At 47.2% G+C, this 25912-nt stretch overlaps 1 protein-coding gene across 2 annotated transcripts in view; it reads right to left on the reverse strand.

Annotated features, from left to right (window-relative positions):
• TTL (tubulin tyrosine ligase) overlaps positions 1–25912 on the reverse strand; it is a 64574-nt gene that overhangs the window by 23465 nt on the left and 15197 nt on the right. For both annotated transcript variants that reach the window (XM_029072188.1, XM_029072187.1), the window contains exons 2-4: positions 23910–23988; positions 20129–20361; positions 14296–14431 (exon numbers count right to left, since the gene is read on the reverse strand). In XM_029072188.1, coding sequence (XP_028928021.1) covers positions 14296–14431; positions 20129–20361; positions 23910–23988 — 448 coding nt within the window. The remainder of the gene's footprint in view (positions 1–14295; positions 14432–20128; positions 20362–23909; positions 23989–25912) is intronic.

Here is a 25912-nt window from a genome sequence, read left to right on the forward strand (position 1 = left end):
CAACCCCTGACTAGGGGTCTCTTGAGACTCGGTCCTCTTTTATTCTTCATTTATACTCACTTCCTTGGGAAACTCATCTGCTTCCACAACTTCAACAACCACGTCTATAGGGATGAAGCCCTAATCTACCCCTACAGCCCCAACCTCTCTCCTTCCCCGCAGGCTCACAATTTCTCCTCCCATCAAGGACATCTTTTCTTGGATGTCCCGCCAACATCTCAAACTCAACGCGTCCAAAACTGAACTCATCTTTCCACTCAAACCCTCTCTTCCCCACCAACACTCCCGCCCCTGTCAACATCGCTACCATCCTCCCCATTTTAGCAAGCCCGCAAACTTGGCATAACCCATGACTCCTCTCTCTCTTTCAACTCTCACATTCAGTCGCCAAATTAGTTTTCTTCACATCTGCAGAATCCACCCCTTCATTCCATCCAAAATATCACCACACTGATTCAAGTGCTTGCCGTATCCTAACTCAATTATTCATTCAATCGTATTTACTGAGCGCTTACTGGGTGCAGAGCACTGTACTCCTGCGCCAGCCTTCTTGCAGACCTCCTTCCTCCCTACTGAAGTCCACAGTTCACCCTGATGCCCATATTTTACTAAACTCTCATTCTGTACCCATCTCTCCACTCAAGTGTCTTCAATGGTTGTCCATCCATCCAGCAGAAACTCCGCACCGTTGGCTACAATGCAAGTGCCTTTCTTCTCCTCTACCTATCCTCGCTCCTCTTCTACTACAACTCGACTCCAACATTTAATTCCTTTAATGCCAATCTAATTATTGAGCCTCGCTTTCATCTCTTTCCCCATCAATCACTTGCTCACATCCTTCCTTCAGCCCGCAATTCCCTCCCTCTTCATACCTGACAGACCATCTCTCTCCCCGTCTTCAAAACCCTACTTAAATCACATCTTCTCCAGGAAGCCGTCCTTGACTAACCTCTAATCTCCCTAGCTTTTTTCACGCTCTGCTGTATCGCATGCATTTAATTCCGGACCCCCTATGCACTCCAGTACTCCCCCAATCCTAGAAGCACTTAAGTACGTATCCTCATACTCGGTTACTTCCACTACCTGCGACTTATTTTAACATCTGTCTCACCCACTAGATTGTAATCTCCTTGTGGGAGAGGGTCAAGCCTACTTACTCTATTGCACTTTCCCAAGCATTTAACGCAGCGTAAGCACTTAAATACCATTGACTGGTTGATTCATCACAAAGAGTTCAAAAGTATGTACACAAGTGCTTTGGGGTGGTAAGTATCCCAATGCGCCCCACTTCACAAATTTGCATCCTTGGCATTATCCTCGACTCCTCTCTTAGTCCACATATTCAGTCACCAAATCTGGCCAGTCCTTTCTCCGCAACGTCTCCAGAATCTGCTCCTTCCTGTCCATCCAAAATTCTACCTGTGTTAATAATAATAATAATGTTGGTATTTGTTAAGCGCTTACTATGTGCCGAGCACTGTTCTAAGCGCTGGGGTAGACATAGGGGAATCAGGTTGTACCACGTGGGGCTCACAGTCTTAATCCCTATTTTACAGATGAGGGAACTGAGGCACAGAGAAGTTAAGTGACTTGCCCACAGTCACACAGCCGACAAGTGGCAGAGCTGGGATTCAAACTCATGAGCCCTGACTCCAAAGCCCATGCTCTTTCCACTGAGCCACGCTGTGTTCCAACCACCTGTCGTATTTCAACTCACCTACTGCACCGGTCTCCTCACGGACCTTGCTAGCTCCAGATTCTCTTCTCCCATCCATATTTCACTCTCTTGCCCAGGTCTTTTTTCTAAAGCATCATTCTGGGTGTGGGTTTCCACTGCACCGTTGCTTGCCCATCTATCTCTGCATCAGAGAGAAACTCTTCAGCGTTGGGTGTGAGGCATTCCAACGGCTCTCTCTCCCCTTCCTACCTTTGCTCCTCTTCCACTGCAACCCAGCCCATTCACTTCGCTCTTTTAAAATCAACCATTATGCTTTATTTTCACTGCCTCACCCTTGACCACTTGCTCACATCATCCCTCCTACTGCTCCCTCCCGTTTACATCCAGCAGATCGCTGCTCTCCCCATCTTCAACCCCTTTCTAAAACCATCCCTCCTCTATGAGACCTTCTCTGATTAATCTATTTCCCTAACCTATCCTTCCCAGTGCCATTTCGACAATACTGCATCACCTTGGGTCCTCACCTGCTAACCAGACCCTCAATAGCACATATGTACATATCTTTCAACTCTGTTGCCTCCCCTTTCTGTAACTTATTTGAATATCTGCCTCACAGATAGATTAAAAGCTCGTCCAGGGCTGGGAGAGTATCTATTAACGCTATTGTATTCTCTACCAAGCACTTAGAATGCTCTAAACAGACTAAACACTTAATATACACTACTGATTGACTTATTGAATGCGCAAGTGCTTATGTGATACAGAAGAGCGGAGTGGCAGTAGGGAAAGAAATAGGGTGGAGAGATGAGCACTTAGTCAGGGAAAGCTACCAAATAGAAGTGATATGTTTCTAGCAGGACTTCAAAGATGGAGAGAGCAAGCCATAAAATTGGATGAGCTTCCCAAAGGAGTGGAGATAGATTGTAGCACTGACTAGAAGAGACCCAGAACTGAGCCTTGAGGGATGCCCAATGAAGGCACGGATGGCGATGGAAAAAAAATCAAGAAGAGTGGCCGGAGGGGTAGGAAGAGAGCTTCTCCATATATGGAAATGATTTGTGGAGATTTCCGACATTTTGAGCTTCTTGGATGACGGTAAGCAGCCCAACGGCTTTTATTTCCATCAATACCAAATCCATCCCTGCACGCTTCACCAAGCATCTCATATCTAAACCGCCTAATGGCGGAGACAGATTGCCAGGGGCTTTCCAATAATCTAGGTCTCCTCTTACCAGGGAACTGGAAGCTTAGCAGAAGGAGGTTCTCGGAACAGAAGCCGAGATAGTCCTCCTTAGCTTCAGGAAGGCAGGGGGTTTGCTTCAGCTATGGACCACCACTGCCTGGAGAGTGACTTGAGCCTGGAAGCTCACTGTGGTCAGGGAACGTACCTGTCAACCCCTTTGTTTTATACTCTCCCAAGTGATTCGTACAGTGCTGTGCACAAGGTAAGTGCTCAATAAGTACCATTGATGATGATGAGCACCAGACCAATCTCTGTGCTAACATCATCCTCTGGGGATGGGCTACCCATCCTTGTCCCTTGGATTAGGGGCACGTGGGTAAAGTTCAGCCCGCCCCAAGCAACGCACCCAGCGGGTCTAGAGGTTGGCCCTCTAACTAAACAGTAAGCCATGATGAGTGTAAAAATGTTGGTATTTGTTGGTATTTGTTAAGCGCTTACTATGTGCAGAGCACTGTTCTGAGCACTGGGGTAGATACAGGGTAATCAGGTTGTCCTATGTGAGGCTCACAGTCTTCATCCCCATTTTACAGATGAAGTAACTGAGGTACAGAGAAGTTAAGTGACTTGCCCACAGTCACACAGCTGACAAGTGGCAGAGCCGGTATTCAAACCCATGACCTCTGACTCTCAAGTCGGACTCTTTCCCCTGAGCCACGCTGCTTCTCTGTGGGCATGTGGGGTGAAGGCGGGTGGGGGGCAGATGCTGGACCTTTTCCTCAAAATCCATTGAAAAATTACCTCAGGCTCTCTTGAAAAAGTGGTTTGAGGATCGATAGCTTGTGGGACGTTTTTGGGGGGCACAAAGAAGTGGATAGGCAACCAGAGGAATCCTGTTCCACAGGAATCCTGTTTCAGGCAGTCGTATAACAAAGGAGCTAAGAAAAGACAGGGTTTGGGGATGAGTAATATCAGTTTCTCCTATTTTTTATTTGTTACGCGCTTATTATTTGCTAGGCACTGTACTAAGTGCTGGGGTAGATGCAAGCGGATCAGGTTGGACACAGTCCCCACCCCACCTGGGGCTCACGATCTTAATACCCATATTACAGATGAAGTAGCCGAGCCACAGAGAGGTTAAGTGACTTGCCCAAGGTCACACGGCAGATAGATGGCACAGCCGGCATTAGAATTCAGGTTCTTCTGACTCCCCGAGATCGGACTCTCCACTAAGCCATGCTGCTTCTCTTCCTTGAGGGCCCCTAAAGATGACAAGAGAGTCAAACAAAAAGAGGGAGGCTCTGGGGAATCATGGCTCTCCTGCCCCTAGTTAGCGGGGCGCAGAATGTGCAGTTTTGAAACTTTTCCTACCCCGCTCTTCCCCTAGATGGGTCACTTTCATACTGCCTCTTTCTAGACAGAGGGGTGCAGGATACCAATTCATCACCCAGAAAGTGGTAATTATAGGAAAATACGGCGATGCGTGGATTGGCCGGGGACAAAGCCCTGGGAGAGATTGGAGACGGAATTTGGGGGGCACCTTATTTAGGAAAGATCTTTTCTGATTGGAGCGGCAGCTGACGATCAACAGTAGTGATTAGAGAAGCAGCGTGGCTCAGTGGAAAGAGCACGGGCTTTGGAGTTAGAGGTCATGAGTTCGAATCCCAGCTCTGCCACTTGTCAGCTGTGTGACTGTGGGCAAGTCACTTAACTTCTCTGTGCCTCAGTTCCCTCATCTGTAAAATAGGGATTAAGACTGTGAGCCCCACGTGGGACAACCTGATTCCCCTATGTCTACCCCAGCGCTTAGAACAGTGCTCGGCACATAGTAAGCGCTTAACAAATACCAACATTATTATTATTATTATTACTGAACACCCGCTCTGGACAATACACTGAACTAGGCACTTGGTTAAATACAAAACAAAGAAGTTACATTTCTGGCTGACAAGAAGCTGACCCTCAGCGAAGTAGAAATAAAAATATTGACAAATAGAGTGTGCCCATACAAGTGAATAAACAAATATACACAAGTGCTAAGGCCAGATGTATCTGGAAGAGCCACATGGAAAGAACACAGGCCTGGAAGTCAGGGGACATGGGTTCTAATCCCTGTCTGCTGTGTGACCTTGGACAAGTCACTTCTCTGGGTCTCAGTTACCTTCTCTGTAAAATGGGGATTAAGAGTGTGAACCCTATGTGGGACAGGGACTGGGTGCAACCTCACTACCTTGTATCTTTCCCAGTGCCTAGAAGAGTGCTTGGTACACAGTAAGCATGTAATAAATCCCTCACATTATTATTATTATTATTATGACCTAAGCTCCTGGAAGCTAGCCAGGGATGCACTTTGAACATGGGGAAAGTTGAGGTCTGCTAAATTGGGGAGGTAGAACGTTCCAATTTGGAGAAAAATGAAGAGAAGGAAGAGAGTTGAGAGAGATACACTTACCTTAGCTTGGGAGAAATAAAGAGAGTGTTGGAGAATAAGAGGTGACGAGAACAGATAGGTAAGATGGGGCAAGTAAGTGGACAGCCTCGGATGCTGACTGGGAGGGGTTTTTCTTTGATGCAGCGAGTTAAGGGAAGTCAGTGAAGGGTGGAGAGAAGAGGTGTATAATAATAATAATTATGATATTTGTTATGAGCTTACTATGTGCCAAATGTTGTTCTAAGCACTGGGGTAGATATAAGGTAATCAGGTTGGACACAGTCCCTGTCCCACACGGGGCTCACAGTCTCAAGCCCCATTTCACAGATGAGGGAACTGAGGCCCAGAGAAGTGAAGTGACTTGCCAAAGGTCATGCAGCAGACGGGTGGCGGAGCCAGGAGGAGAACCCATAATCTCCCGCTCCTAGGCCCGTGCTCTACCCACTACGCTTCAAGATGACGATCTCTGCAGCACTGGGTAGTAAAGACTGGAAAGGGGGGAGACTGGAAGCAGGGAGGCCAATGAGGAAGCTGAATTCAGCTGCAATATGATCGAAGGGTAGGCCAAGAGGGTAACTGTTTGCATAGAGAAGAAGATCTTGGGGATGCGGTCTAAGATCTACAGGCAGGATCTGACCATAGATCGAGTCTGAGAATTCAAATGTGGTGAGAGTCAAGGACAACACCAAGAACGCAGGTTTCTGGGATAGGGAGGAAGGAAAGAAATGTCATCTCCCGAGACAGGCAAGTTAAAAGGGAGAGTGGATTGAAAGCAGGGTACCCATGATTTTTCAAGACCGAGCCACACGAGCAACAATTTGAGTGTGCAGCTTTTTGTTTCAATTTAATGGTATTTATTTGTTAAGTGCTTGCTATGGGCTTACTGGTGATCTCGTTGTGGCTAGGAATGTGTCTGTTGTTATACTGTTCTCTCCCAGATGCTCAGTACAGTGCTTTGCACCCAGTAAGCCCTCAATAAATACAATGAATGAATGAATGAGTCAGGCAAGTGCCGGGGTAGATCTAAGCTAATCAGGTTGAATGCCGTTCATGTCGCAGGTGGGGCTCACGATTTTAATCCCCGTTTTAAAGATGAGGTAACCGATGTCCGGAGAAGATAAGTCACTTGCCCGAAAGTCACAGAGCAGAAGAGTGGAGTCAGAATTAGAACCCAGGTCCTTCTGACTCCCAGGCACGTGCTCTATCCACTAGGCCAAGTGGCTTCTGCTTTGATAATTGCTAACTATTCAAAAATAGGGAATTGTGTGCTATAATAAAGATGTTTAAGAACAGTTGAATCAACTTTATTCATAGAAATATGGACTGTGACGAGTTAAGTGCTAGTCAATGATTAATTTTGATCAAGTCCATGAGAATACTGCTAATTTCAATAAGACTGAGCTTTCTTGAGAATCGCGGGGTCTATTCAGTCGGGGAATATCACCACGAGAACGAGATTCTACTAACCTAGCAGTAGTTCATGGATGCTGTTTAATTAGGGTAAAAATAAAACCAACCCCACCAACAACCCTCACACAGGCAACAACCCACAAAGAGGGCCTCATTCTAACCCTGAGTTGCTTTCTGGACACCCCGGTCTTAGGGAGAAAGATGAGTAACGCTGTGGCGTTATATTGAATCGGACTTGCCAGTGGGACATCCAATTGCAGCTATTCTGGAGGCAGAAGGCCATGACAGATTACAGGGCAGAGGATGACAAGAGTTCAGGCAAGAGAGAGGATGTTGGCCTCAGTGGGAATCAGCATGACCTGGGTTCCCAACCCAGGCTTGGGAGTCAGGGGTCATGGGTTCTAATCCAGGCTCCTCCACTTGTCAGCTGTGTGACTGTGGGCAAGTCACTTCACTTCTCTTCACTTCACTTCACTTCTTGGAGAAGCAGCGTGGCTCAATGGAAAGAGCACGGGCTTTGGAGTCAGGGCTCATGAGTTCGAATCCCAGCTCTGCCACTTGTCAGCTGTGTGACTGTGGGCAAGTCACTTAACTTCTCTGTGCCTCAGTTCCCTCATCTGTAAAATGGGGATTAAGACTGTGAGCCCCACGTGGGACGACCTGATTCCCCTGTGTCTACCCCAGTGCTTAGAACAGTGCTCGGCACATAGTAAGCGCTTAACAAATACCAACATTATTATTATTATTACTTCTCTGGGCCTCAGTGACCTAATCTCTAAAATGGGGATTAAGGCTGTGAGCCTCACATGGGACAACCTGATTGCCCTGTATCTACCCCAGCGCTTAGAACAGTGCTCTGCACATAGTAAGCACTTAACAAATACCAACATTATTATTATTATTAGCTCCACCACTAGTCGGCCTTATGACCTTGGGCAAAGTCACTTAACTTCTCTGTGCCTCAGTTTCCTCATCTTTAAATCAGGCCTATATACCTGTTCTCCCTCCCCCTTGGGTTGTGGAAGTCCTTGCAGGTGAGGGACCGTGTCTGACCTGATTAACTTGTATCTATCCCAGTGCTTAATGCAGGGCTTGGCAGAGAGCAAGTACTGAAATATCACAATTACCACTTTTCATTTATTGATTTTGGTTTTCACAAAGAAGCAGAAAAGACCTTCCAGATCCTTACTGAGCCATTCGAATACCATACAGTAGCTAGCAATAACAGGAACTACCCCGGGGATGGAACCTGTAATGTTAGATGCCTTGACTCACAAATGCGTCTAAACCGACCACTCTGTCTCCTCCGAGCTCCCGGACTGAGATGAAAGAACTATCAATGAATGGATCTTGGAGGAAGCTCAGACCACAGTTTCTGTCAGATTTTCAAAGTGTCAAAGAGAGCCTTCAACAGTTGACCAAAGAAACCTGTTGAACTGGTGAGACAATTTAGATATGGGTGAGGCTAAATGTAATGAGTTAGAGACCTTGGACAACTGTAAGGTGCCAGAAAAGATGGAGAAAAAGTTTTGATTTCCCCCTCTGGATGGTCCTTGTGGGCAGGGAACATGTCCTAAGAACTCTGTTGTACCATACTCTTCCAAGTGCTTAGTACAGACAATGCTTTCTCTGCCTCCAGCTAAAATCATGGGATTAAAAAGTCAAGTCTTGTAAAACTGTCCAAATGGATGAATTTATAAATCCAAGTGAAGAAGTCGATCTTAATAGAGTGAAGGTGCACCTAAGAATCAGCCTGCTACATGGAGCTTTATGAAGAAAAGAAGTCTGTTAAATTGGACAAATAAGTGCAGCCTAATTTGAAGAACACTCCCATTTTCAGCAGAAAAAGCTTCTCCTTCTACAGCCTCCTGAAGACTTAGAATAATATCGCATCCACTCACTCAAGATTCTGAGATTCAACCCCTTGAGCGAGTTGTTCATCTCCACTGTCCCTAGTTCCCCTCTTTGACCTCCTCCCACCTGGCTTCCGTCCCCGTCGTTCCACCGAAAGTGTCCTCTCAAATGTCACCATTGATCTTCTCACCAAATCCGAAGACCTCTACTCCAACGTAATCCTCCTGGACCATTCATTCAGCTGCCCTCGACGCTGTCGACCACCCCTTCGCCTGGAAACATTATCCAACCTTGGCTTCGCTGACACCATCCTCTCCTGGTTCTCCTCCTAATCTCCCTGACCACTCATTCTCTGTCTCTTCTGCAGCCTCCTCCTCTGCCTCCCGCCCCCCCCTAACTGTGGGGGTCCCTCAAGGTTCAGTTCTGGGTCCCCGTCTATTCTCTGTATACACCCACTCCCTTGGAGAACTCATTTGCTCACATAGCTTCAACTACCACCTCGATGTGGCTGATCGCTCTCCTCTCTTTCTCACGATCATCCACACAGTCCCACCCCAGCAGCCGATTTTTTGAAAACAAAAAGATCAGTTCATAATTTCTCTCTTTGTCTTAGATCAATCTGAAGATAGAGGTAATATACATGGTACAGTGCAGTATTGTACTAAATTTCTCTATGGGTTGTGTTTTTGAATTTCTGGGAAATCATATCAATATTATTGCTATTTGCAATATAAAATACTGTAGCTAGATTATCCATCTTCAGCAGACAGAATATACAGTTCTGGGTAATTGTGTTAACTACTTCTGCATTTCCAGGCTTGACCTTTCTCCTCGGCAGTCTATCATGTCCTCCTGCCTTCAAGACATCTCTACTTGGATGTCCTGCCAGCGGCTCAAATTTAACATGCCCAAAACAGAACTCCTTATCTTCCCCGCCAAAGCCCGTCCTCCCCGTGACTTTCCCCATCACTGCCGACGGCACCACCATCCTTCCTCTCTCACGGGCCCGTCACCTTGGCGATATCCTTAACTCCCCTCTCATTCCACCTACATATTCAATCTATCACTAGCTCCTGTCAGTCCAACCTTCACGACATCACTAAAATCCACCCTCTCCTCTTCATCCGAACTGCTAGCACGTTAATCCAAGCACTTATCCTATCCCACTTCGATTACTGTCTCAGCCTCTTCGCTGACCTCCCTGCCTCCTGTCTCTCCCCACTCCAGTCCATACTTCACTCTGCTGCACGGGTCATTCTTCTCTAAAAACCTTCAGTCCTCGTGTCCCCATGCTCCAATAACCTTCAGTGGTTGCCCAGCCACCTCCACATCGATCAGAAACTCCTTACCACCGGCTTTAAACCACTTAATCACCTTGCCCCCTCCTAGATCAACCCTAGACTTCGGGGTGGGAGGGAGGGAGTTCTCTCTCCATAGGACGCCAGAGAGTCAAAGCAGTTGTTTCTCACACTCCCCAACTCACCCACCCATTTACAGATAGCTGCTTTGATGTCTTACCTCATCCGCAGCTCTGTCCCACTCCCTTACCTAATCCAACCCCGAAACCCGCCCTTTGCCTGGGTCCTTCCCCTCGGAACACCCAGGCCCGCAGCATCCTTTCTTCCTCTCTAGCGCAGAGGAATCAAGAGAATAGAGTCTTAATTCATTTTAGAGAAGTAACATCCAAATAACAACGCTTTTAACAAGTCCATTTAATGGGAAAAAACTCGGCTGTGAAACTCTAGCACCCACCCTAAAGTCTTCCTAAATAAAGACCACCAGGAACACATTTTTTCCCCTCTTCCCCTCTCTCTCTTGTTCTCTCTGTAATGATAATGATAGTAATTATTATTATTAAAATGCTTAGAATGGTGCTTGGCACGTAGTAAGTGCTTAACAAATACCATAATAATTATACATAATTATAATATTATATTATCATGGTATTTGTTAAGTGCTTACTATGTGCCAAGCACCATTCTAAGCAATGGTTCATTCATTCATTCAATAGTATTTATTGAGTGCTTACTATGTGCAGAGCACTGTACTAAGCGCTTGGAATGAACAAGTCGGCAACAGATAGAGACAGTCCCTGCCATTTGACGGGCTTACGGTCTAATCGGGGGAGACGGACAGACAAGAAAAATGGCAATAAATAGAGTCAAGGGGAAGAACATCTCGTAAAAACAATGGCAACTAAATAGAATCAAGGCAATGTACAATTCATTAACAAAATAGGGTAATGGAAATATATACAGTTGAGCGGACGAGTACAGTGCTGTGGGGATGGGAAGGGAGAGGTGGAGGAGCAGAGGGAAAGGGGGAAAAGAGGGTTTAGCTGCGGAGAGGTAAAGGGGGGGTGGCAGAGGGAGTAGAGGGAGAAGAGGAGCTCAGTCTGGGAAGGCCTCTTGGAGGAGGTGAGTTTTAAGTAGGGTTTTGAAGAGGGGAAGAGAATCAGTTTGGCGGAGGTGAGGAGGGAGGGCGTTCCGGGACCGCGGGAGGACGTGGCCCAGGGGTCGACGGCGGGATAGGCGAGACCGAGGGACGGTGAGGAGGTGGGCGGCGGAGGAGCGGAGCGTGCGGGGTGGGCGGTAGAAAGAGAGAAGGGAGGAGAGGTAGGAAGGGGCAAGGTGATGGAGAGCCTTGAAGCCTAGAGTGAGGAGTTTTTGTTTGGAGCGGAGGTTGATAGGCAACCACTGGAGTTGTTTAAGAAGGGGAGTGACATGTCCAGATTGTTTCTGCAGGAAGATGAGCCGGGCAGCGGAGTGAAGAATAGACTGGAGCGGGGCGAGAGAGGAGGAAGGGAGGTCAGAGAGAAGGCTGACACAGTAGTCTAGCCGGGATATAACGAGAGCCTGTAGCAGTAAGGTAGCCGTTTGGGTGGAGAGGAAAGGGCGGATCTTGGCGATATTGTAAAGGTTGATGGTTGATACAAGGTAATCAGGTTGTCCCACCTGGAACTCCCTGGCTTAATCCCCATTTTACAGATGAGACAACTGAGGCAGAGAGAAGTTAAATGAGTTGCCCAAGGTCTCACAGCAGAAAAGTGGTGGACCCGGTTTTAGAATCCATTTCCTCTGACTCCCAAATCCATCCATGCTCTTGCCACTAGGCCATGCTGCTTCTCTCTCATGATCATCCAATTAATCCCACTCCAGGAGCCCATTTTTTGTGGGGAAAAAAAAAGTTTTAAATTTCTCTGTTTTAGATCAATTTGAAGATAGAGGTAATGTATGTGCTGCATGAACTAAATTTCTCTATGTACTGTGTTTTCGAACTTCTGGGAAATTATGTCAGTATCATTGCTATTTGCAATATTAATAACGTAGCTAGATTATTCAGTTTCAGTTGATGGAATATACAATCCCAGGTAACTTTGTTAAAAAAAGGGAACCTAGCCATGGTTCAGAAACCAATACTAATCAATCCATCGGTGGTATTTATTGGGCATTTACTGTGTGCAGAGCACTGAAATAAGAGTACAAGTCAATAGATTTGGCAGCCAAGTTCCCTGCCCCCCAAGAATTTACAGCCTAGCGAGAGAGACGGACATTACGATATATTACGAATTGGTACGTAAGTGCTGTGTGACTCAGATGGGATGAACCTCAAGTGCTTAAGGGCTTGGTTTTTTTCCTAGACGGGATGCAGGGGGATGACCCAAGACGGGATGCAGAAGGGAAAGGGAGTAGGGGAAATAAGGAGTTAGGCGGGGAAGGCCTCTCAGAGGAGATGTGATTTTAATAAGGCTTTGAGGAGGGGAGAGGGATGTTCTGTCATATTTAAAGGGGGAGAGAGTTCCAGGTTAGAGGGAAGACACAGGCAAGGGGTGGTGGAGAGGTAGAAGGGATCGAGGTACATTAAGTACGCCAGCATTAGAGGATCGGAGTGTGTGGGCTGGATTGCAGGAGGAAATCAACAAGGTACGGTAGGAGGGAGAGAGCTGATTGAGTGCTTTAAAACTTTTAATCCCCCATTTCAGACAGTGCTCTTTGTGGGAAAATTGATTCCAATTTACAACTTTTGAATTCTGAACACAGTTTTCATGAACCAATTATACCTTCAGTGGGAAGACTGCCTGCACTCAGCTTTTTAAAAGGCCTTTGGAAAAATCTGAATATGATTCCGTTCACTAGTTTCCATTTATTCAAATGGAAATCTGACTTCTCTGAAGAATTCTAGCCGATGAGCAGGGCTCTGATTTTGCCTTACTGAAAACACGCTGGCTTTCCCTCGATAGGTAATTCTCTAAGTGCCAACTGATCTAACCATTACACATGCCCTAACTCTGCCAGGTACAGAAGGGTGACCCACACATCTATAATTTGCAACAACACCTGAAGATCTCTCTGTATAGGTGAGAGTCCCAACGGCAGTCCAACGGTCCTCTGGAAAAGTGGTTATATGTAATGATAGATTACCCACTTTGACCAGGGTTTTACGATTTCCTCCCCATCATTTTTCGCAACTCTTGGGTTAATGCCATTTGGGTCCCAGCGACTTGTTCACTTCATAAGGCATCCTATGTGGTAGTCACACTTTGAGCCAGTTCTTATAGTCTTCTACAGAAAAACAATTTAGAAGAGGGGGAATCTCTCTAACACCTTGCTCAGTAAAGGCTAAGCTACACAATCCATTGAGCCTTTTTGGCTATCTTCTTCTCCTCCCTGAGTGCACCTTTTTAATCAATCAATGGCATTTATTGAACTCTATACAGAGAACTGTATTCAGCGCTTGGGAGAGTACACGCTTGGGGAAGCGACACTGTGTACCGGACAGAACAAGAGTCAGAAGGTCATGGGTTCTAATCCCAGCTCCACCACTTCATTTCTCTAGGCCTCTTTTCCTTCATCTGTAAAATGGGGATGAAGACTGTGAGCCTCCTCATGCGGGACAGGGACTGTGATCAACCCGATTTGCTTGTATCCACCCCAGCGTTTAAGTAATGGCACATGGTAAGCGCTTAACAAATATGACAATTATTCATAATTGGCAGACAGGATCTCTGCCCATAAAGAGCTTACAACATCGGTCAAAAAAACTCACTGAAATCCTAGGCGGTTTCCTTCTTTTGATAAATTGGAAAAACCCATGGCATTCCTTAGTAAGTGCACATCATCATCATAATAGTGGCATCTGTTAAGCACTTACTATGCGTCAAGCAATGTGCTAAGCGTTGGAGTAGGTAAATCACATCAGACACAATCTCTGTCTCATATGGGATTCAGTCTAAAGGGGAGGAAGAACAGGTATTTAATTCTCATTTTACCAATGAGGCGACTGAAGGCCCAAGAAGTTAAGCGACTTACCCACGGTTACACGGCAGACAAATGATGGAGCAGGATTAGAACCCGGGTCTCCTGATTTCCAGTCCAGGGGTCTTTCTACAAGGACATGGTGATGAAGGGGCCATACTGCTTTTCCTTTTTGGCCTCCTGAAAATTCTCTTTGTTCCTGACTCCTGTCCCCTGTTTTTTTGGATTTTTCTGTTCTCACTTGGATGAAATTTACCATTTTTAAAAGATGGACTGTGGCTATGTGTACATACAAATGTGCCCGTGTGTCTTAGGTGTTTCACCTGTGCAAAGCAGAGGTTTTTTTCCTAAAGGACTGATATATGGAGAAAATCATATAAGCTCATTTAACGATAGCTCAATGAATTCGTCACCCTTAATGTCCATGATGTTCTCTTTTTCCTGGGTAAGTACTGGAGATAAAAGAAATATCAACAAAACACATTACCTAATATCAAATTTGCGGTGACCTGGCTCTAGAAGCATCGGCGTTTCAAGGTATTTCTGAATCACATGCACTTGCCCTTGGTTATCTATAAAGTCCAGAAGTTCTGTAGCCTCTGAAGAAATAAGAATACCTTCACCTGACAGAAAAGAAATCACATTATAATTCAAAGAAAGAGGAGAGACTCCCCACAAACCCCAAGTGCGTGATTGGAGATCTGACTCTACCAAGTATGAATTTCCACCGGTTTATCTTAGCCTCTCATTCTCCTCCCCATCTCTTTCTCTCCCCCTTCCCTCCACCCCTTCCCCACTCTAAATTAACAATTTCAGACTCTACTTTGAGCTGAAAGGATTCCTAAGGTTTTCTTATCTAGCTCAACCAGATTGCTCAGCATTTGCTGAGGACACTGTACCAAAAGCTTCGGTCTAAAGCTGTAGAAAACTAAGGCCCGAAAATCACACGGTCACTGCTTTCAAGGAGTTTATAATCTAAGGGGGAAAAGACAGACAAAACAGAAGGAACATGAGAAACAGCATAAAAGCAAAAAAGAGAGATCCCAGAGTGAATTGCTTTGGCATTTACTAAGCACCTAATAGGTGTCAAACACTCTTCTAAGCACCGAAATGAACGATGACAGATGCACATTCATTCAATGGTATTTACTGACCACTTACTGTGTGCAGCGCACTGTACTAAGCGCTTGGGAGAGTACCATACAACAATAAACAGACCTACTCCTGCCTACAGTGAGCTTACAGTCTAGAGGACTGAATCTCCTGCCCTGTCCCGGGTTGCTGGCCCTGCTATTGACAGGAGTGCAGAGCGTCAATGCTAGGAACGCGATTAATGGAGACTTTTAGGATTAGGGGGTACAAAATAACGGAGCCAGTTCTCTTCTGGCCCCCTTCCTCCCTCTTTCCCTTGCCATCCCAGATAGCCACTGAGCTGGGGACTAGCTGGCCCTGTTGGGGAAGGAGGGGATGAAGGCACCTTTCGCGTCCCTCTTTCCCTTTTTTCTCCCTCTTTTTCTCCTTTCCACTGCTTTGACCCCTGATCCCTCAGAGCCCTGCCCTCAATGAACCACTCCTTCACAGCTCCATCCTCAAGCTATCAGTGAAAAGCTGGCATCCAAATCCCCTGCTTCCCCTCCCGATGAGCCCTAGATATATATAGATATATATAAAAATGGTATCTATGGAAGCTTGGCCTGCTCACGGGGCATGTTTATAGGCATAATTGCCAGTCTCCAACAATATCTCCCTTGAGTGGTCAGGAGTACTGCCTGCTTCTGGGCCATGATGCTCCTCTGGCCAAGACCAGAGAAACAGCGTGGACTAGTGGAAAGAGCACAGGCCTGGGATGGCCGGCTGTGGGTCCTCGGGTCGACTTCTCCGTGCCTCAGTTACCTCATCTGTAAAATGGGGAGAAAGACTGTGAACCCTAAGTGGGACAGGGACTGTGATAATCTTGTGTCTACCCAAGTGCTCAGTACAATGTCTGGCACATAGTAAGTCCTTAACAAATACCATTTTCTAAAAAAAGGAGGTCCAAGACTTTGGGCGGAAGGGAAACGGAACCTCTATTCTTCAAAACCCAGGGGGGCAGCCCTTGGAGGGTGGAGAAGGGAGGATGTGCTCCCCCGCAACCTGCCAACCCTTGATCCACCCAGCTGGGTCACAAATCCCTAAGGAATTTTCAGTCACTGGATATTCCCGGCAGCAAAGGGAAAACTGCAGCTGGTGGGAAGATGGTCCTTACATGTCTAAGTCGGGTGCTTTTGAGTTATTTGTAGGTAAAAAAGATCTTTACATTCCAGGAGAGTCTATTGTAGGTCTCAAGCACCGGCTCACACCTTTCACATCAAGCCCACCTCTGAAGTGAGCTCTAAACTCTTTAAATGGCCTCAGGGAGTGACTGCAAGCACACAGTCCTTTATCTGTGTCAATGCCTTTCCCTGTAGTGTCAAACCTGATTTTCTCAAACACACCCCAAAATCTCTCCATTCAATCCATAGTATTTATGGAGCACTTATTTTGTGCAGAGCACTTTGCTAAGTGCTAGGGAGCAGATACTACAAAAGAGCTGGTAGACATAATTCCTGCGCACGGGACCTTTCTCCTTGAAAGGTCGACCTTGGCTTCTGACACCGTCCTCTCCTGGTGCTCCTCCTATTTTTCTGACCGCTCCTTCTCAGTCACGTGACTCAGTGGAAAGAGCCTGGGCTTGGGAGTCAGAGGTCATGGGTTCTAATCCCAGCTCTGCCACTTGCCAGCTGTGTGACTTTGGGCAAGTCACCTAACTTCTCTGTGCCGCAGTTACCTCATCTGGAAAATGGGGATTAAAACTGTGAGCCCGACGTGGGACAACCTGGTCACCTTGCATCTACCCCAGTGCTTACAACAGTGCTTTGCACATAGTAAGCACTTAACAAATACCACTATTTATTTATTTTATTTATTTTGCAGGCTTCTCCTCTCTCTCCCACCCTCTACCAGTGGGAGTCCTATTTATTTTATTTTGCAGGCTTCTCCTCTCTCTCCCACCCTTTAACAGTGGGAGTCCCCTCCAAGTTCAGGTCTGGGTCCCCTTTCTACTCTCCATCCACTCCCAAATCCCTTGGAGAAGTAGCGTGGCTCAGTGGAAAGAGCATGGGCTTTGGAGTCAGGGCTCATGAGTTCGAATCCCAGCTCTGCCACTCGTCGGCTGTGTGACTGTGGGCAAGTCACTTAACTTCTCTGTGCCTCAGTTCCCTCATCTGTAAAATGGGGATTAAGACTGTGAGCCCCACGTGGGACAACCTGATTCCCCTATGTCTACCCCAGCGCTTAGAACAGTGCTCGGCACATAGTAAGCGCTTAACAAATACCAAAAAAAAAAAAAAAAAAAAATCCCTTGGAGAATTCATCTGCTCTCTTGGCTTCAACTTCCATCTCGATGCAGATAATACCCAAATCTCCATCTCCAGCCCCGATCTCCCTCCCACTCTGCCATCTCACATTTCCTCCTGCCTTCAAGACATCTCTACTTGGATGTCCTCTCGTCACCTCAAGCTTTATAAACAGAACTCCTGATCTTCCCACCCAAATCCTGTCCTCCTCCTGACTTGCTTACCATATCAGCCTCTTCAGTGAGCCCCCTTGTTCCTCCCCACTCCCATTCATACTTCCTTACTTCATTCATTAATTTTCGACAATCCAATCCACACACTTTGCTCCTCTAAAACCAACCTACTCACTGTGCCTTGATCTCCACCACCAACCCCATACCCACATCCCCCCTCAGGCCTGGAACTCCCTCCTCCTCAACATACATACAGATCACCACTTTCCCTTCCTGGGAAGCCTTATTATTAAAATCACCTCTCCTTCAAGAAGCCTGCCCAATTTAGCCCTTCTCTCACCTTTGGTAACCTAAGCATGTGAATCAGTGCTTGACAGTCAAACCGTCCTCGGCCCCAAGGGCACGTAAGTACGTATCCGTACTTCATTTATTTATATCGATGTCTATCTTCCCCTTCTAGACTGTAAGCTCCTTACAGGCAGGGAATGTGCCGGCTCTTCTGTATTGTACTCTCCCATGTACTTAGCACATGATAAGTGCTCAGTAAATATCATCCACCGACTGATTGATAGAGGGATAACGTTTAAAGTTGCGAATGTGATCTGAATGGAATAGGGAGTTCCAGAATGAAGAGTGGGAGTGAGGAAGAGGTTTGTGGGAAAATTGTCAGAAGTGAGGAATGCTGAGTAGGTTAGCCTTAGAGGAGCAAAATGGGCAACCTAGAGTGCAGTGGGAGAAGAGCAAGGATAAGCAGGTGGGGAAGAGACCTGATTAGAGCTCACCGTAAAGCTGAAGGGGGAGTTTCTGCTCAATGTTCTACGTGGTGAGGAATGGGCAACTATTGGAGGTTTTTTGACTAGTGGGAAAATGAGCGCAAAACTTTTAGAAAAATGACCTGGGCAGTAGAATGATGCACAGAAGGAAAAAGGGAGAGGCTGGAAGCAAGGAAGTCTGCAAGAAGGCTGATGAAGTAATCAAGATGGAATATGATAAGTGATTGGACCAGTGCAGTGACAGTCTGGATGGAGAGAAAGAAGCAAACCCTGGAGAGACTGTGAGGAAAGAACTGGCAGGATTTGGTGGATGACTGATCCTGGAGTTCGAAGAAAGGGAAGGCCAGGATAATCCCAAAATTGTGAGGTTGAGATGGGAAAATGTGTTGTCAAAAATGATGGGAAAAGTAGGAGATTCGGTAGGACAGATGCAATCAGTTTTGGACTGATACACTTGAGGTGCCATGAGGAAATTCACGTAGAGATGTTGTGAAGGTTGGAAGAGAAAGTTAAGGAGTTAAGGAGCTGGTGAGGTAGATCTGGGAATCACCCTTGCAGAGCAGTAGTTGAAATGAAGAAAGCACATGAGCTTCCTGAGGGAGTGGATAGAGACTATTAGAAGGTGAACCAGAATTGAGTCGGGGGAGGTGTGGGAGGCAGAGGACGAACTGGTGAAAGAGGCCGAGAGGGAACGGCCAGCAAGGTAAAAGAACTAGGAAAAGACTTTGTCAGAGAAATCCAAAGGGTGGGTAGTGTTTCCAGGAGGAAAGGGTTAGAGTGAGTTCCTGCTGAGAGGTCAAAGTGGATTATGATGGTGTAGAATCCATTAGCTTTGGAAAGGAGGAGAAAATCGAAGACCTTTGAGAGAGTAATTTCAGTGAAAAGGAGTTGGGGGGTTGTGTAGGGAAGAGGATTTTAGGGGGTCAAGGAAGGAGCTGGAGCTGAGGAAATGTAAAAATGAGAAGCAGTGTGGCTTAGTGGAAAAACCATAGGCCTGGGAGTCAGAAGAACTGGGTTTTGATCCCAGTTCCGCCACTTGTCTGCCATGCGACTCTGAGCACGTCATTTAACTTCTCTATGCTTCCATTACCTCATCTGTAAAATGGGGATTAAGACTATGAGGCCTACGTGGGACAGGGACTGGGTTCGACCTGATTAGCTTGAATCTACCCCAGGGCTTAGTAACGGTGCCTGGCACACAGTAAGCACCTAACAGATACCATTAAAAAAATCTGAGGAGATAGGGCAGGAATGATATAAGGGAGAGAGGTGACAGCGGGATGATGCAATGGGGTTCGGAGAGATTTTTTAGGATAGGAGAGACGTGCATATGTTTGAAAGCAGAGGGAACAGAGCCATCAGAGAGTAAGTGGTGGAAGATGGCAGTCAGGGAGAATTGGCAAGAACGATTTCAGGACAGGTGATAGAGGGACAATTTTGCTGAGATTCTGAGGTACAGCCCAAACAATAATATTCCTAATTATTAAAGCTATTTATTTACATTATTCACTTTCTCTTCCTCTATGTATAACTGCAGAGTGCTGGTGGTTGGGTAAGGAGATTTAGGGACCAAACTGGTCAGGGAAATGAACACGATTCCATAGGTAGGGAACCTGAATTAACATATTTATCCATGGGTTTTCCCCTCCAAATGTCTATTTCCATATATATATACATATGGAAATATATATACAGTATATATACATATATGTTCTGCCCCGCTCCAAAGGGCTCTCACCCAACTAGGGAGTCATCTCTATATGAGCCCTAGACGTTAACCTCAAGGAAAATAATTTCCAAACATCTTAAACTGTAAATTTAAAGCTAGTTTACTTGTCCAAGAGCATCTACTCGAGTCAACAACCGGCCTCATGAAGAGAGATTTAACCCAGTGGTTTAGAGTCAGAGAAGACTTGAAGGAAACCAAATGCTGGTTACAGGCAAAACCAAAAACAAGAAGAAAAAGTTCCCTGAGTAGAACCACCACGACAAAAACCAACCTTTGGCTCCAGCTGAGGACTTGGCGATCCACACATTGCCTTCCCTGCTCTCCTTCCTGCGGTTATAGGAAACCAGGAAGACTTCCCGTTCATCCGTCCTGGAGTTGTTTATCAAATGGCGAATGCCATTTTCTGCCGGAGCCACAGGGGTCTTCAGATCGGTTGGATAAATCACATAGGACTCGGGGAACCACATACACGACTCCGTCAGCTCAGGACTTGTCTTGATTAACCTAGAAGATAAGAGCAGATGGCTGGCCATCTTTGAAAATTCCAAAATAAGTTCTGTGTTCAGGAGCAGTGGCTGGAAATTGACGTTACAGTGTACTCTCCCAAACGGTCAGTACGGTGCTCTGCACAAAGTAAGCGCTCAGTAAATAGGAGTGAATGAATCACCTGCCGAAGGAGCCCCTGTTTCCCCCACTGGGGGAATAGGTCGACTGCCCGAGATTTCACCTACACTACTGCTTGTCCTCTAAATCTCCTCCGCTCACATGCACCTGGACTCTCACACAGAGCGGAGGAATCTGGGAGCTCCCTCGGCCCATGAACATCAGCAGAGTAGACAGCCTGAGAGCAGTCTAACTGGTAAAATATAATAATAATAATAATGTTGGTATTTGTTAAGCGCTTACTATGTGCAGAGCACCGTTCTAAGCACTGGGGTAAACACAGGGGAATCAGGTTGTCCCACGTGGGGCTCACAGTCTTAATCCCCATTTTACAGATGAGGGAACTGAGGCACAGAGAAGTTAAGTGACTTGCCCACAGTCACACAGCTGACAAGTGGCAGAGCTGGGATTCGAACTCATGAGCTCTGACTCCAAAGCCCGTGCTCTTTCCACTGCGCCACGCTGCTTCTCATGGCTTGGAGACATGAGAAAATAGGAAAAAATATAATTGAATACAATTTAGCTCCTGCTTCATGGTAGCCAGTATGTGCTAGTGGAAAGAGCATCAGCCCGGGATTCAGAGGATCTTGGTTCTGATCCTAGTTCCGCCACTGCGTGACCTTGGGCAATTCGCTTGACTTCTCTGTGCCTCCGTTTCCTCAACTGCAAAATGGGGATTCAATACCTGTTCTACTCCTTCTTAGACTGTGATTCCAATGAGTGACAGGGTCGGTGTCCTGTCGGATTATCTTGTATCCACTCCGGTGCTTAGTCTACAGAGCTTGGCGCAGAGGAAGCACTTCAACTCCGCCACTATTACTATTATTATTAGACGTACAATGGGCATGAAAGTTCCTGCCCACTACCACAGCAACCCAGGTAAGGAAAGCATCCAGGAAATTACCCAGAGAAGCCAAAATGCAAACAAACCCCACAGGAGTTTTGCCTCAAGTACCAGTGAGATCAAGCAGAGTGTGATGTTGATCTGAGTTTCTGTCCCACTAATGATCTAAATTTCTCCTTTTCTGGGTTACACACACCTCCCGCCATCCTGAGCAGGGAGCTGTGGGAAAAATCTAGCTTCCAGTCACCTTGCCCAAGACAGGGGAGCCCAAACAGTTTTCTGGGGCCACAGCACTCGGCGAGATAGGAAAAGCCGAGTGAAGCTTCCAGGAGGAAGTTGCTCCTCATCCTGAGCCCCCTGAATGTTCACCATTCACCGTGTGGCCGGGCTCCCCCTGCTCTTCACGTGGATAGGTTTCCATCCTGGCCCAGGGGCGACTGGCCCTTCAACCACGTCAATTTCTACAGGTGGTCAGACCAACTGGGACCAATCCTGGTTGGAGGTCCATCCCTGCCAAGGCTAAGCCCGAAGGGAGTGGAGAAGAACGCAGGTCCTGTCATCTCCTGAAACGCAGTCACACAAGTAGAACGAGCAAGCGTAACGGGCCTTCAGGCAGGATGAGGAGGCAGAGTGGGACGGCTTGGATTTTTCTGCACGTCACCAAAAGCCCTTTTCATGACTTTAAAGAGATTACTTTCAGCTCTGCCGGAGCTGCAGTGGAAAGAACATGGCTCTGGGAATGAGGTTCTAGTAGATCCCAGACTCTGCAAGAAGGGGACCGTCTGCTGGGCCTATCCCATTGGTGGTGAAGATTTATGAGTCAAGGACGACTCAGGGTATTCCTCGAGGTGGCCGGGACCACGAGGAATTTCAAAATAGAGCTGCTTGATACGGGCAAAGACCAGAGGGTATAGCAGGGAGCCGTCTGCTGCTTTTCGCGCTACAGAAGAGCATCAGTGCTGTCCTAAAAACACTTTAGCTATAATGGATTCTGCACCTTTGCATGCATTCAGGCAACTGACTGCCCCCATGCCTGCCTACTTGTTTATGATCAGGATTGAAAATATACTGTTGTTCACATCGAAATGGCCCCACCACTGCCTCTGTGGGGGCAAAAGGATACTGTGCCGGGTGAAGGGGGCGAGGGGCACACGGGAGCAGTCTTTCCTTGGGGAAGGGACCAGATCGTCCTGTAGGGCCCCAGGCCGGGGCAAGAGCTGCTCCGGGTCATCAGGCAGCCCGCTGAGGATGATGGGAACCCCAAGGATCCCTGCATAGGGCTGGAGACCCAACAGTGGTAAGCAAAAGGCCACATTGGCATGAGAGGTGTCCTGGAGCCATGGCGGTCCACCCAGGCCCAAGCTGGCTTGCCACGGCAGCAGATGGTGCCTTGGCCAACCAACTGGCCCTCCGGCACTGCCGCCCGACTCCATGCCGAGACTATGGACCGGACAAGTCGGGTAGGGGTCCCGAGTCCACTCCTTGGCACCCAGAACCACACGAGCCCCCAGACTTTGTATCTACCCCATCGCTTAGAACGGTGAACTGTACTGTCCAAGCTCTTAGCATAGTCCTCTGCACACAGTAGGCACCCAATAAATACAATTGAATGAACAGTACTTGGCACATAGTAAGCGTTTAACAAATATCCAACCCCATACTCCTGCAGCAGAGACTCCATCCCAGGGCCCTTCATTCCAACAACTCTTGGATCTGCCGTGCCAGCCCCTCTCCTCCAGGGAGGGGGAGGTTTGGGGCCAAAGCAGGAAAAGAGAGCCTCTACTTTGAAATAATTTATACCAGAATGCGCATTGAGAACTTAAGCGGGGGAAGGAGTTTCAGGTTGGGATGAGGACTGGGCTGGCTGATAGGCCAGAGAGCCACCATTCGGAGCCTTCTCAGAGTTGCCCGGAAACCCTCAAGTCTTGTTAGAGACTTGGGGCGAACACAGCCGGGAGTGGCCGAAACACTGTGGCCTTCCAGAGGGTCCTGGTTTACTTTCACCTCGGGCTGTCAACTTTGGGGCCCCACGGGGTGGCAAGAGCATGGGCTTGGAAGTCAGAGGTCGTGGGTTCTGATCCCAGATTCGCCACTGGTCTGCGGTGTGACCTTGGGCAAGTCGCTTAACTGCTCTGTGCTTGAGACTGTGAGCCCCATGTGGGACAATCTGATTACCTTGCACTTACCTCAGCACTTAGAACAGTGCTTGGCACACAGTAAGTGCTTAACAAACACGGTAATTATTATTATTATTATACAACTAGCGGAGAGCAAACCCCGATCATCGGAATCGATTCCTCTGTGCAGATTTTCGGGTCCTGAGGTTTCACTCGTCATTCTCGGTGGAACCAATCGATCGAATTTATCGTTCGTTCAGTAATATCTATCGAGCGCTCACTGTGTGCAGAGTGCTGTAGTAAGAGCTTGGGAGAATACAGTATAATGGAAGAATCCACCTTTTGGGTTTTTCTCCTCTTAAAAGGTCTGCAATATGAAAGCAATGTATTCACGAGTATTTTTCAAGCAGTATTGGAACACATCTTACTTCACCAAAGATGCTTTGCGGCACAGTTTATCAGCACCTCTGTAGTAATTCACCAACTGCACAAGCCCGGGTTCGTGACCTAGAAGACAAACAAAACAAGTAAGACTTTTTAATAGGGGCGAGAGCAATTAATCCATGGTATTTATTGAGCACTGACTGTGTGCAGAGCACTGTAATTAGGTGCTTGGGAGAGTACAATTCTGAGCTCCTTATCTTCCCTCCCAAACCCTCTCCTCTCTGACTTCCCTGTCACTGAGAACGGCATGACCGTCCTTCCCATCTCAAAGGCCCGCAACCTTGGTGTCATCCTCGACTCGGCTCTCTCATTCACCCCACACAACCAATCCGTCGCCAAAGCCTGCCGGCCTCACCTTTTACAACATCGCCAAGATCCGCCCTTTCCTCTCCATCCAAATGGCTATTGTGCTGGTACAGGCTCTCATATTATCCCGACTGTATTATTGTGCCAGCCTCCTCTCTGATCTCCCTTCCTCCTGTCTCTCCCCACTCCAGTCTATTCTTCATTCCGATGCCCGGATCATCTTCCTGCAGCAACGCCCTGGGCATGTTACTCCCCTCTTTAAAAACCTTCAGTGGTTGCCTATCAGCCTCCGCACGAAACAAAAACTCCTCACTCTTGGCTCCAAAGCTCTCCATCACCTTGCCCCCTCCTAACTCACTTCTCCCTTCTCTCCCTTCTCTCTTTCTACTGCCCACCCTGCACACTCCGCTTCTCTGCCGCTCACCTCCTCACCATCCCTGGTTCACGCCTATCCCACCATCGACCCCTGGTCCACGACCTACCGCTGTCCTGGAATGCCCTCCCTCCTCACCTCCGCCAAACTCTCTTCCCCTTTTCAAAGCCCTACTGAGAGCTCACCTCCTCCAAAGGGCCTTCCCAGATTGAGCCTCCCCTTTTTCCTCTGCTCTCCCTCCACCCTCTGGTCCTCCCCCTTCCCCTCCCCTCAGCACTGTGCTCATTTGTATATATTATTTATTCTGCTATTTATGTTGTTAACGAGGTGTACATCCCCTTGATTCTATTTATCGTGATGATGCTGTCTTGTTTTTGTTTTGTTCTGTTTTATTCTGCCGTCTGTCTCCCCCGTTTAGACTGCGAGCCCGTCACTGGGCATGAAATGTCTCTATCTGTTGCCGAATTATACATTCCAAGCACTTAGTACAGTGCTCTGCACATAGTAAGTGCTCAATAAATACTACTGAATGAATGACTGACATTCCCTGCCTACCAGGAGCTTACAGTCTAGAAGAGATGGGTGGAAAGAGGAAGGAAGAGGAACAATTATATCTTGGTCCAATCAAATTGCCACCGGGCTAGAACACCGATACCGGGCCAGCTGACATTCTCCTCAACACCACCAAGTATATATATCTCTCTCTATATATATCTATATGTACATAGATATGTACATTTTACCATAGATACCATTTTTATATATATCTATATATATCTAGATATATATAAAAATGGTATTTGTTAAGTGCTTACTATGTGCAGAGCACTGCCCCTCTTTCCCCTAGATGCGGTAATCTGCTTCCATGCCCCATTTCCCCACCTTGCCCAGCACACAGCTGACTTGACGACCCTCTACAACTCATTCATTCAGTGGTATTTACTGAGCGCTTCATTGTGCGTCAAGGACTGTACTAAGCACCTGGGGCACGTTCCCGGCCCACAGCCAGCTCACAGTCCAGAAGGGGACATTAATGCACATAAACAACTCCAGTATAAAGGATTGTAGGAGCATCAAGTCCACCTTAACTGCATTGGAGCTGTGCATAGGGTTTGGCGATTCAGGTTTGGTCAACTGTTCAGGACAACTTCCTCCACTCATCTTATGGCCAGCCACGAGCTCAAGGGAGCAGAGTGCAGAAAGGCAACCTCGCCTTCACCACCTCACATCTTGCCAAGCTTATCCCACCCCCATGCGCCCCCGTGCCTCCCGATTCATGCATTCGATCATACTTATTAAGCGTTTACT

The sequence above is a fragment of the Ornithorhynchus anatinus genome, chromosome 9 (genome assembly GCF_004115215.2).
Source record: "Ornithorhynchus anatinus isolate Pmale09 chromosome 9, mOrnAna1.pri.v4, whole genome shotgun sequence".
Classification (NCBI taxonomy): Eukaryota; Metazoa; Chordata; class Mammalia; order Monotremata; family Ornithorhynchidae; genus Ornithorhynchus; species Ornithorhynchus anatinus.